We start from the raw sequence: 13,041 nt of genomic DNA, 5'->3' as shown, positions 1-13,041 counted from the left end.
TTATTATTTCTATGAATATAAACCCTAAGCATATTGCCTCCTTGTTTTTGTCTCCCACCCTTCAGCTGTTCTCATCTCACAATAAGGACAAGAAAAGTGGTAAGAATTAAGTCAGTGGAGGAAGGTAGTAACACTCACTGATTACTGCAATCTCTAAACACAATTTAGTTTTACTTAGTTCAATTCCCACTAAGAGGGCTTTTTGCTTTTGAGGGGGAACACAGCTGTCATCAATTTGCCATGAAACATGTTGGTACAGATAACACACCTAGAGACAAAACAACCCTCATGACATCTCTTTAGTTCAGATACACAGCATCACTAATGCCCCAGCATCCTGTAATAAAGCTGACATACCATTCCTGACTCCTGCCCTTACTCTCGGCTTCTCCTCGTGAGCAGAAGCCTCCACAGCGACCACTGCACACAGCTCCACTGCAGCATTGCTGCTGTCAAACTATGCCTGATGGTGAGGTTAGAAACAAACAACTCACACACAAAGAAACCACACACCTGAATTCTGTCTTCTTTTGCTCCAGTCAAGATAAAAGCAGTTACAAGTTTTTGGTGTATGAATTTAGCAGGCCAAAAGAAGCAAGTTCTACAAACATTCACCCTACAGATCATTTAGTCATACAAATCAAGTAACATTAACATTTTATTTTCAGTCACTAAACAACAACAACAAAAATCTCCTTCTACCACCATAAGCATTTTTATAACTGCAAAAGTGATACTGATGAACTACTGTGGGGAGAAACACTTGCACAGTCAAACAGACCCACAGTAAAGCCTTTCCTTTGGAGTGGGCTTCAACTTCTTTAAAATCAGTTCTAATGGAACACCAGAAGAAAGGAAAGAGCAGTCACAGCCAAAAAAGCCAGGGATAACACCTGCAAGTAATTTTTTTTAAAAACTGATAACTCCATCCCCAGTAATTTATGACCTTTTATTTCCTGCACTAAATTTTAAACTCCAACAAAATAAAATATTTCCAAACTACAGCTATAAATATAAAATTCCAGGTCATATACTGAATTAATCCTTAGTTTCTCAAAGTCAAGTTTAATATGTTTTTAAATTAAAAGTACTTTGCCATCATGGTTTTTAAATGTGAATCAGATTATAGTTCTTGCAGAAAAGTTTAAGAAGGTCATGAATATTGTTGTTGTTGATATTTTTAATTGGTCTCATTCAAACCTGTACTGAAATACAGCATAAAACAAGAAGACATTGTGCCCTGACTGCACTTGACAAATTTTTTAGGCTTTTTTTAGCTTGTCAGTTTAAACCAGTCAATTGGCCATGACACATTTTTCATCCATTTACTTCTGTAATAGTACCCTGAACAGCTCCAGCTTTTATTAAAGAGTGAGCAAGGAGGTTCTGCAATTGTCTGGGGAGGACCAAGAGCACCAGCATGGGGAAATGTGGTGGAGGAATGCTGGGAAGTGGGTCCCTTCAGGAAACAGCACAGAGTTATCATGCTTACACACTTAGGGTCAAAGCCACAGGATAAAGATTTTAGCCAAATAAAGAGAGAAAACAGTAAATTACAGCTTATTTGCTAATTTTTCTCCTTACTGACCATGAAACAGCTTCTCCAGCTGGCTGCACTGCCACCCAGGACACTGGACTTGCATGAAATGAAATGAAGGACTTCTCTTCTATGAAATGGAAGAGAAGGCCACTCCAACAACAATCTAACATTGTCAGAAGGTTGAAAGGTTTAATTTTAAGCCATAGCATGTGCTGTCCTACAAATACAGGTTAACAGCCTTATTGCTGTTAGCTAGAAAGGAAAAGGCCTCCAAAGAAAGGATGATCAGGGTAGGGGTGGGGGGAGCAGACAAGAACCACATTTTTTATTTCTTTTTAAACAATCATTTCAGTCTTCCAGTGTCCCTTCCTATTGAATGAACTGCAAGATTTACCCTTCCAAACACCATGCACTACACAATGCTCCTGTAGTTCAGCTCCATTAGAGCGAGTCTGAAATGCTAACACATTGATTGTCCCATGTCTGTAAAGGGCATTCAGAAGAAAAATTATAAAAAGTTCTCAGAAGGGAAATCCCATATCCTCTTCACTTGTAAGAACAGTACTTCTGAGTGCAAGGCACCAAGGCAGTTTCCATCTATCAATCAAACCTCTTCACTTTAAGCAAGGAAAATATCTCGTCGTTCACCAAAACAATAATGGGCCAAATACAGAGAACTTTAGCAGACAAAACGCAGCAATTTGCATAGGCAGCACAACAGCTACAAGAGGGAGCAGCTATTACCCTGCAGGCACCATACACCATACTTCATATCATTCTACCCCAAATACAAAGAAGTACAGGCAATAATGTATTATTCTGCTACCATGCAAGTTCCAGTACTATACAATCATTTAATCATACTAATATAATCTGCTACATAGCAAAAGTGAATTTTCATCGTTCAAAAATCAAGAAAAAATGGGTTTAATTCTAAATTTCAATAACACTACTAGCAGAGATATCAAGCTATTTGTTGCAACTTCTTTAGCTTTCTATTATTAACAGCACTTATTCATTTACAGCAAAATTACCAGAGTCTTACCTGTATCGCACGTGAAAGGAACGATCTTCAGGCATGCTTATCAAAACATTATTTTCCGCCATTGAGTTACATTATCAGTAGAGAAAGAAATATTGTTCTGTAGTAGGGTAAGTGCTTTATTATGGGGAATTGTTGTCAGAGCACCATTCCAGTTAGTATATTAAGAAGCTGGAGTAAAGATATCCTAAGCTCCTGTAGAAAAACTCTTCTTTATTACTGAGGTAAGTAGATCACTGCCAGACATCTCACACCTTCAGAAATGTTCATGTTCTTTCATCTGTGGCCCTTTAAGCTCCATTCAGCCACGGTTCTGCAAAGGGAACACAAGATGCTTGGCTTGAAGTCTCATGGTTAATAACTCATCAGCATTTGCAGCTGATGTAAAAGCATAACACTGCTCCTACAAAGCAGGAAACGTCATTCAAGAACTTAAAGGCAGAGCCAAAGCCTTCTACACAGACATGGCAATTCCTGTAGGCAAGTGAGAAAGCCAAAGAGGTTTAACAAAAACCAACACTCTCTTCTCTTGGAGACTTTGAAGAGTTTACCCTTGTTAGTATTTTCTGGCCTCATGAAGTTTCAGGCAGAAACCTTAAAGGATGAAAACTACAGAATGAAAGGCATAATACAGAACAGATCACAAAGTGCTTTACATGTAAACACTGCTGCTGAAAGCCTGATCATCAGCTGAAGGCCCACAGCAGTCAGACTGTGGGCACAATCCCATCTGCAGATCATCCACTCTGGAGATTGTCCCACCTGGAATACTGTAAGCACAGCAGCCAGCAAAGGTTTAAGCTCTACATTCGCTTTTCTTGTCTCTCCTCCCAAAAGAAAAAGGGAGTGTGGGAGTTTGGAGGGCAACTGGTGTTAACACTGGCTTCCTATTCAAAAATTCCACAGCACTGCAATATGAGCTCCAAACTCTGCTTCAAAGGGACTGCAGAATCCAGCATACAAATATTGGACATGTTTGGGCTGGCTGGGAAAAATTAACAGAAAAGAAACCCTGTAATCAAAAGTTTACCCACTTTTAAAGATATTTTTAGTAGAGACAGTGACATATTTATGCCTCAGTACTAATATTACCTTCCTTTGTAAATAAATATAGAGTTATGTAATTCACAAATGCATATTTCATCAAGAGACTGCAGAGGTGTCAGAAAGACAGGAACAGAGCTCAGACTCAAAGCTGTCATCAGAAGAATATGTAAACCTGTATATTTAATTGTTGATATAGCCCATGCCTTTTCCTCTCATTAGTTTTATCAAGTCCCAGCTGTGAAGATTCATACTTCCCATCCTACTCTACCTTGACAGCAACCCTCAAACAGACTATCCACATTCTTCCAATTAAACAAGTATTTTGCCCTTCCATGCTCATCACTAGAATTATTTGGCATCAACAAGAGGGTGTGGGTGTATTTTTGCAATTATGAAGCGTGACACCCACAGGTTACAATAGCACTGCAGCCCACACACTGGGCAGGCTGTGCTCCAGGTATTCACTCTGCGGAAGTCTGTCCAGCCTCAGCTCAGGTAACTCATTCAGGCAGATGGCCCTAAGCCACCCAGTCTACAGCAACCCTCCAGCACTCCTGCTGCTCAGCAAATCCAAGGGATTTGGAAGTTCTCTTCCACAGAGGAACGCACCGCTAAGTAAAAGTGTGTACTCTGGCAACCTCCACAGATCACAAAATGATGACTGTGGTAATTTCTTTGTATATTTGTACTGTAATGGTAATTAACTGAATAATTTTTAAAGCTATTTTTTAAAAAATAAAAAGCCAACTTTATTTAAAAAAAAAAGTTATGTTTAAAAGTACATCAGAACATTCTCTGTTTGTTTAAAATTTCAGTTATTTTTAGCAGTTCATTTTACATCAAGTGTTTATAGCTTCACTATATTTGAGCTACACATCTGTCCTCATTGTCTGACTGATGCCACCAAGAGCTGGAACCATTACTCCTGTTTTTTCCCCTCCCTACTGGCCATACAGCACATTCCTAGTCTTGGGAGGGTGATACAGACACACCTACATTGGCCAACACATCATCATCACAGATCCAACCAAAATTACTGGGTCTGCTCTTCATACCTGGCTTCTTCACGCATAAGTCATTAGGATGTCAATTACGCCTTCAGCCATGCCAACGTGTCATCAGTAACCAAACCTAAATCACATTCATTAGAGTGGGGAATGCAAAACGCAGGAGATGGAAGTCAAACACTTCAAGTGGTATATACAACCTTTAAATGCACAATTTTACTAAATACAGGAAGTCCTAAGGGTTTCTGTTATTTCGAAGTAGCAGCAAAAAGCCCACAGAGAAAAGACTGGGTCTCCTTCAGAAGAGGGAAATTAAACTGGTGTTACATTAATTAAACTGGTGTTACTGATTACACAGTTGTTTGATACCGAAACAGAAACAAACATCAGCCTCACCGCCTCCAAATCAAATGAAGCAAGGGAGAGGTTGGGCAATCAAATGTAGCAGCCCTTCATAGCCCACAGTAGGCAAAACATGCACTGTATCAATTCTTTATTAGCAGATAATGGTTAGGAATTACTCACCCTGGCTATAAACAGCTAAAGCATATTCAATTAAACCATTGATAAAAGGCCAATTTGCCTCGATTAAATGCTCTATCTAAAAAAATGTGCTTATTGCATGCAGAAAGTCACTTTTTTTTCCCTATTAAATCACAGATTTATATAGAAGCTATATGAATATAGATGGGGTTTGCATGATGAAAGTATGTCTCAACCTTCCATTAACATCCCTGCAAGGAATCAGTGATACAAATGCTAAGACTGGAATAAGGCTCACTCTCTCTCAAGAAAAATTACAGAAGAAACCAAGCCCCCCCTGTTTTTAATTCTTATCAGTATGTTTCAAGTTCCTGACAGTGATAAAACAAAAGTTGCTATTTCTTTCTCCAAAGCCTGTATGCAAGCTAGTAGTTCTAGTTATCACAGCTTCCAGACAGGTGTTTCACCTTTTAAGGCATTTTCGATTTCAGCAATGATTTGATTACATACTATAAATTTTATCTCAGTGGTGGACAATGAGTTTAATCAGTTTGCAATTCTTAGTCACACTGAATGTCTACAATAGATTTTCTCATTTCATTTTGCCAGAAAACTGTATTTCTGCACAGGTGAAAATTCATCAGCAAGCAACAGAAAGCCAATGTTGAGATTTATTTGCAGTACACAGAACTAATAATCACAAAACAGTTGGAGAAGATGGTTTTGTTCTCCTTCATCACCTCAAAATGGTACACTTCAAGCAGCTTCATTTGCTCCTTTCCTCAACCCACACCTTCCCTTTTGGAGCTTGTCAGATGGTCAAAAGTTGGATTTGCTTTGCTGATGCAGTCACAGGGCTGGACAGCTGACAGACCAGTCACTTGGGGGCTGGTGGATTATCCAACAGTTCCGTTCCTTCTGCCTTTCCCTAAAGGAGATGATCAAGTGATGCCTTCTCTCCCCATCTGCTATTCCTTACAAATCTGTGGGAAAGGAGCATCTGCCAAATGAAGTCATCACCGACAGAGAGATTCAAAAGCTACTAAAGGAAAGTACAGATAAAGGCAGATCTACTGCACAAATTGCATTTCCTGAGAAAAACTAGTGACAAAGACGACTTCTTTCAAGATTAAGACAAATTTTCCCAGTAGGGAACTAAGTTTGAATTTCCTTTCAGAAAGATGCTACAGAATGGGTATGAGAAAAAAAAAAAGAAAAAAAATTAAAAGCTTGAACTGGATCATCTAAAAACAAAACAGAGCTTTGCATACCCTGTGAATGAAGAACCAGACTACACAACAATAAAAATATACCAAGAGTCTGATTACTGAAATACAGAGATCAGCTTGGCTTCAGACCTTCAAAATATAAAAGAGCATATAAATACAAATAGCACAAGGAACACTCAGAAGTAAAGCGTTCTCTATTTTAGTCTTCAATGCTGTTCAAGGATATTTTAAAAATTTACCTGAATTAATGAATAAGCCTAAAATAAGCCACCAAAAAGCCTTAAAATTTCACATCAAGTGTAATATTGTAGTTACTACTAACATAGTAAACAGCATCATCAGTAGCATTTCTACATATATATATATATTATATATAAATATCATATATATTCCCCTGTGAATGAGCCTTTAAGTAAATGTGTGCCATGCTGGGGAAAAGCTAATTTTTCCAAACCTTGAGCACAATACAAGTGACTGTCATGAGAATGGATCCTGCAAATACAAGAAACAACTGTACTAAGACCACTGTGGTTATTCTTGGCAACTTAAACTCCTCTCTGTACCACTTCTGACAGCTGTTCAACAGCTGATTAGCTGAGTGCACATAGAAACCACCTTCACCGATGAGGTGAATTTGAGGTTTTATTCAGGATCATGATGATGTGGAGCAATACCTGCTCTGAAATACTGCCTTTGTCTCCTGATGGATTTCTCTGTCAGCAGAAAACCCCAGAATAAACCACAGGGATTCTTTTATAGGACTGGCTTAGCAGCATGCAAGCCACTTTGCCGCTCACATCACACATTAATGGACAGAAGAGGAAAGCTGAAGTTCATAAACAGCTCCTGAGCTGCTCCTCCCAGGTGTGAGTGACAGAGCTCGTGCTGCAGAGCCTGTACCACTGCAGAGCATGGCAAATACCCCACCTAAACATCCTATACCACCAGGCTCATCAGGCAAGCTGCAAATAAATTAAACCACTATCTCATGTTCTTGGTTCAGATGCTTCCTCCTCCACCCCACCTATATTTACCATGCTGATTTATAAATATGGGCCCACACAAATCTTAGACACATTGCTGAATATTGCAAACAGCCCTGAAATGGCTGGAAGAGGTGGGTATTGCACTGGCTTTGGCCCAGAGGTGATGTTGACTTGTGACCCTATCAACCCACTGCTCCACAAGCCTGGAATTTCACTTATTCCAACAGAAAATGGAATATGAGGGCTACTCTCTTTTGCCCAAATGACATTCACAGAGCTATCTTTTATATAGGAAACCATCATTTCCTTGATAGAAAGAGAATCACCAAATTGTAACTGAGAGCATAAGGCTAGCCAGGCATTTGTAACCAGAACTGACAGATGCAGAGCTAACCGCCTTTTGCGAATCGAAAGAAAAGAATTACTAGAATGAGGGAGGGAAACTTGACTCTGTTAGCTCTGAAATTATTCCATCTCCCTTTTTAGCCACTTAATGCCCAAGACCTAATGACTTCAGTAACCAGCAGTCTTTCCAGATGGTCAACAGAAGCACAAAAGGTTATAAAAGACCAGAAAAATACCAATAATAAAAGTTCAGATTCTCACAACTCTCCTCAAAAACTTAAAATAATTGCAAAATGAGTAGTTACAGAAATGCTATCATTGTCTGTCACAAACTCCTGAGCAATCTGAGTCTTTTCTTCATTCCTCTCCCTAATTTCTTTCTAGCATTGTACATAAACCCAAATCAAAAAAGGGTTTCTGTCCAATTATTTAAATTTACTCATCAATTAACTCTAATTTAGTCATAATAAGGACTACAGGAAGAGAAACCCCTTACTGACAAAGGAGAACAAGGATCCCCAGAACAGTCCCAAAGAATCCCAAGTAGGTACACAAAATAGTTTTATTGAAAATATTAATAACTGTATGAAACAGGATAAGGAAAATATTGCATAAAACCCCAAAACTACTTTACAGGATATAAATCACACTAGCTCTATTGGTATTAAAAAAAAAAAAAGCCCTTTAAAACCATCCTAGCAATGAGACACTCATCTCCATTTTAAAATTAATTTTAAAAAGACAAACCCCCCACAACAATGATAGGCATCAAGAATTTCTGAGACAAATTTTGCTCAAATGAGCAAAATGCTCAAACATCCACAGCTGGGAATGAAATTATGGATTTGACAACTAGAGGAACACAGCTCCAGAGCAGAGTCCAACATCCCATCACCTAATTGCTAATGTGGCCCTGCATTATGACAGACACGATAACAATAGAGATATTTATCACTCTGTTTGTACAAATTTTTGTTTGGGGTTTTCTTTATTTTACTGGTTGCCTAAACCCAACAGACCCTGCTCGTGGTAGGTTCTAAACACAGGTAAGAGAAGGTTCAGCTCCTTCATTTCACAGGTTAACTCCTGCACTCCCACCTCTGGCATAGCTGCAGGATGCCCTGGCTCACACCGCACTCACTCTGTTAAAGGCAAACACAAGCCTTTAATGCGGGAGCATTTCCACCTGCCCTCTGGCATTTCCTGTATGTACTTTCCACCTATTCTGTGGATTAGGAGGAGGATTTTTCCTCTGTTTGTCGAGTACCTAGCTGAATGGAGTGTTTGGGGCTTTAAGTAATGCTAAAGGTCTGCAACATGCCAAGCCTTTCAAACTCTGTATATCCTGCTTATTCCTTTTCCCCTTCTTTTTCTAAGAGAACCAGTATTTAACTGGCAAACAGCTTGCTACCGAATGTACATAATTACTGTCCAGTGTGCAGGCTAAAGAACCCAGTGCAGTTAACACAAGAAACCACAAGTATTTTTATTATACAAACACTCTTGCAGATAGTTAATATAAGCCATCTATTTAAATCCTGAATTAGGGGAATCCCACACTACAATAAAATAAGAAAGGAGAACAAGAAGTGCCAGCAAAATGTAACTAATATGCCCATCATAAAACTAAGCAGGCAACTGAAAACTACATGCAGCAAAATTAAGATTTCAGATACAAGAACAATGCAGAATAAGGTCACAGTCAAAACAGGTCAGAATTTTTCCACATATTTGCTACATCAAGGTATTAGTATTCCTTATCTTTTTTTCTTTTCTTATTTTTTTATCAGAACCAGATCCAAGTTTATTTACAAATTGTCATTCACAGACTGAAAACAAATATTGTGCTGCCTTCTTTCCAACATCTCCCACAACTGGGGATAAGATTTGCATTCTAGCACTTTAAGTGCACAAAAGCCACAACAGATTGCAATTACAGTTCACAACAAAGCAGTATGTGATCCTTTTATTCACAGCGTAAGTTGAAATCATTCCCAATAAATCAGTAACAGTTTTGTTACCAAGTTCTGAAGGTAGATTTGAACCCTGCTCCTTTGGGACAATCTCATCATGCAAATGAACATATACAGGCCTCTCCCAGGCAACGAGACACTCGGCTACCTTCAGTTTGGGAACTGGAGCATGTTATCCAGTGTGAAAGAACTCCACACAGGAAGGGTTCAGCACAAAAGGCTGGCTATTTGCACTTAAGCTGATAGAGCAAGTTGATCGCAAATCTCTCCAATAAAATGTTCCGCCTAGCTTAGCTCCTTCTTAGCCTATGAAATCTCTTAAAAAGAGATCCTGGTATGTAAAAGAAAGAAGACAAACACTGGACAAGCATCTTACAAAGAAATGGAAGAAGTTACCTTAAGATTCTATAAATTAAATTTTAAAAAAAAACAATAATCCTTAGAATCACTGGCAGTAAGACACAGTAACAATTTCAGTGAAGCAATATAGCTGCTGTTTCAAAATTCCTAGTTGGCACTGTGGTGCTCATTCAGAGCCAAAGCAGACATTCAGCATAAGGAAGGAATCCTTACCACTCCAGCAAGGTTTTACGTTGCAGGGAGCAGATGCAGCTCTTGTAGAACCTCTGTTACACAGCTGCAATGATCCATGACAGGTTAATGCCAGCAGCACTGCTTGGTGCATCACCTGTGCCCCTCAATTCCCAAGTACTAACAGCAGCCATTAATATCCTCTCTAGTGAGTCTACAGCTACAACCTGCAGAAGTTGTGGTGCAGGATGAACACTCACAACAGTGAGAAGACAATGTGTTACTTTTTCGTACTGTTTGCTTCTTACAGATAGGTACAGTGTATTTATAGCACATCACCTATGGAGATTTAAGGAAAACAGTATTTGTTGAGGTGTCAAGTTGTAAATTGCTTTGCATATTCATTCTAACACTTGGGAAGCAGCTGCAAATCTATTCAGAATCTCCTCAATGCAGTTTCTTCCATCAGTGTGATGGCTACTGGACTGCAGCCCATTTTGCCCCCACTGCCAGTTTATCCACTCTGTACAGGCATTATTACACTGATAGAATTGGTCACAGTAGCACAACCTGTTCTCTAACAAACCAATTAAAGTCCAGGCTCCAAAGTGCTACAGGCAAGAAACAAAACTCCTAAGAGTATACTAACATGGCAATGGGAGGAAAAATAGTGTAGCAACAGAAATAATGAAGAAGTAATAGATTTAGAGAGCCTTCTTTATAAATCACATGTGGTTTATATTCCCTGTAACCCAGCTGAATGGAAGCTTTCCTTCCTATTAGTAAAAGGCTTATAATACAAAGAAGTTTTATTATATGAACAAGTAACATACTCCTCAAACACTGCCAAATTTGAGTCCCAAGAGGCAACTTGACATTAATCATCTGTTCAACACTGTATGTGCTTCAGACCATCTCTTGCCAGTCCTTCCACTTCTGCTTTTCCTGTATTTTGCATTCCTAATACTGTGGTCTTCCACAAAATAATACCTTCTTTTCCTTTTTGATTTGATTATCACTTGTATAGCTGACTTACTACTAAATGGCTAAAGAAAAGTTTAAGGTTTTTTTCTGGTACCTGGTATTTCTCTCTGCTTTTATTTGCAGAAGTAGTGCTAACAATAACAGGTTGATCCCTCCGAAAGTCTTAAAATGATTGCTCACTCCTCAAACAAAACCAACTTCATTAAGACGTTAACCTTAAAAGCTACTGAAACCAGGACTATAGTTACAGATCTGGGCAGGACTAAGTTGTGGAAAGTGAAACTGACTACACAAAGGCTACAATAAACCTGGAGGACAAAAAGTAGAAATATGTTGGCTATTAAATTTTAAAAGTGGAAGATAAGGAGAAACTAAAAAATTATAAATGTTAAAAAAAAAGAATCTCTTTATGTTCAGTAGTTAAAGCCGTGGACAAAGAGCACTTATTTTTAGAAAAAAGCTTTTCAAAGCTTTGACATTCGAACCATCACTTTGTGAAGCAATTCTTCAGCAAGAGTAGCAGCAATGTACAATCCTAAGTAGTTTTAAGATGCTTGAAAGAGTTACAAGAGCATTTAAACAAAAACATGCTAAATAAAGCAACTGATAAGACTCACACAGGTTTCCTCTAGTCCAGTGAAGCTGTCTTAGATTTCAGGTAAGTTTTGTCCCAGCTTTATAAGGAAGTAACTGGAAGTACAAAGTCCTTCCTACCGAAGAAGGATGCACAGTCCAGAAGACTTGCTAACCATTAATTAAACTAGTAAGAAGGAATGCTTGGACAGGCCTACAAATTAGTTTGAACACACTATAAATATATATAAGTGACAAATTTAGAAGGACTGTATTATGAGGAGGTCTTTTTGCTAGCATTTTCAGGTCTAATAGAATTATCACTTAAAAAAGAGGCATAAAGTTTCCAGACAAAATTTAAGCAGGGACTGGAATCTCTTAACTCATCTTTTTGAGATGCAAGACTCAGCATGTTCTTCCAAATTCTGAGATGGTTGCACAGCTCTCCATGGCAACCCAGGATAAATGAGCCCTGCAGTCACTGGCAAGAATTTAACAGGAACAGCACATTAGGCTGAAAAAGCTTCTAAAGCAGAAGAAAGGCCACAGCTTCAGGGTGGGGTAAAATGTGTGCTTTGGCAATCAGATCAATAAAGGGATAGAAAGCAATTTCTGATTTACTATGCTCCTCCATTTAAAAAGTGAAAAAGCAATAGAAGGGCAGGAGCTACACTAGCAAAACATACAGATAAATGAGACTAGGTTTGGTATAATCAGAGTTTAGATATGCCACAACACAATGCCTAACAAACTCTCGAAGAGGAGTTCAGAGCTTGCTCTGTGTATACCTCACTCCTCGCGTTGTGCTTGCATGTGCTTTGGTTCCGGTTCTATCTACCAGCCTGTTTCGCTCCTGCCCTTATGCTTTTATTTATCTGTCTGGTTAGCACAAGCGCCCAAAGCCGCCCGATGCACAGCCCTGCTGGTACCGGCCCCCAGGGCGACCGTGGCACGAGCCCACCCGCGCCGGGCACGGGCACCTCCTGCCTTTGTTCGCCAAGGGCGCTCGGCGGCTGCCGGCGCACGGCACCGGGCTCGCACAGCGCTGCCCGGAGGGGGCCGCTCCGCCGCTTCATTCGCCCACACACCGCCCCGCTCGGGGCCGCAGCAGCTGCCGGGGCCGCGTTCGGAGCCCCCGTTCTGGAACCCAGCGCTCCCCGCCGCACCGCTCACCTGTGTGCCGGGCCGGCGGGGCTACGGGAGGCCAGCTGGGCTGCGAGGGGCCGGCGGGGCTGCGAGGGGCCGGCGGGACTGCGTGCGCCGGACCGGCGGGGCCGAGCGGGGCTGTGAGGGGCGGCGAG

The 13,041-nt window shown here is 40.0% G+C and overlaps 1 protein-coding gene across 2 annotated transcripts in view; it reads right to left on the bottom strand.

Moving 5' to 3' along the window:
* GPSM2 (G protein signaling modulator 2) overlaps positions 1-13,041 on the bottom strand; it is a 26,918-nt gene extending 13,877 nt beyond the window's left edge. The window contains exons 1-2 of one of the 2 annotated variants that reach the window (XM_053949839.1): positions 12,914-13,041; positions 2,586-2,895 (exon numbers count right to left, since the gene is read on the bottom strand). In XM_053949839.1, coding sequence (XP_053805814.1) covers positions 2,586-2,647 — 62 coding nt within the window. In that variant the 5' untranslated portion in view covers positions 2,648-2,895; positions 12,914-13,041. Of the gene's footprint in view, positions 1-2,585; positions 2,896-12,528; positions 12,631-12,913 lie in introns of those variants that run through there. The other variant, XM_053949840.1, reaches the window with a different exon arrangement.

This window comes from Vidua chalybeata, chromosome 9, assembly GCF_026979565.1.
Source record: "Vidua chalybeata isolate OUT-0048 chromosome 9, bVidCha1 merged haplotype, whole genome shotgun sequence".
NCBI lineage: Eukaryota > Metazoa > Chordata > Aves > Passeriformes > Viduidae > Vidua > Vidua chalybeata.
The sequence above is the reverse complement of the archived record's forward strand: the minus strand, read 5'-3'. Positions and strand labels throughout refer to the sequence as shown.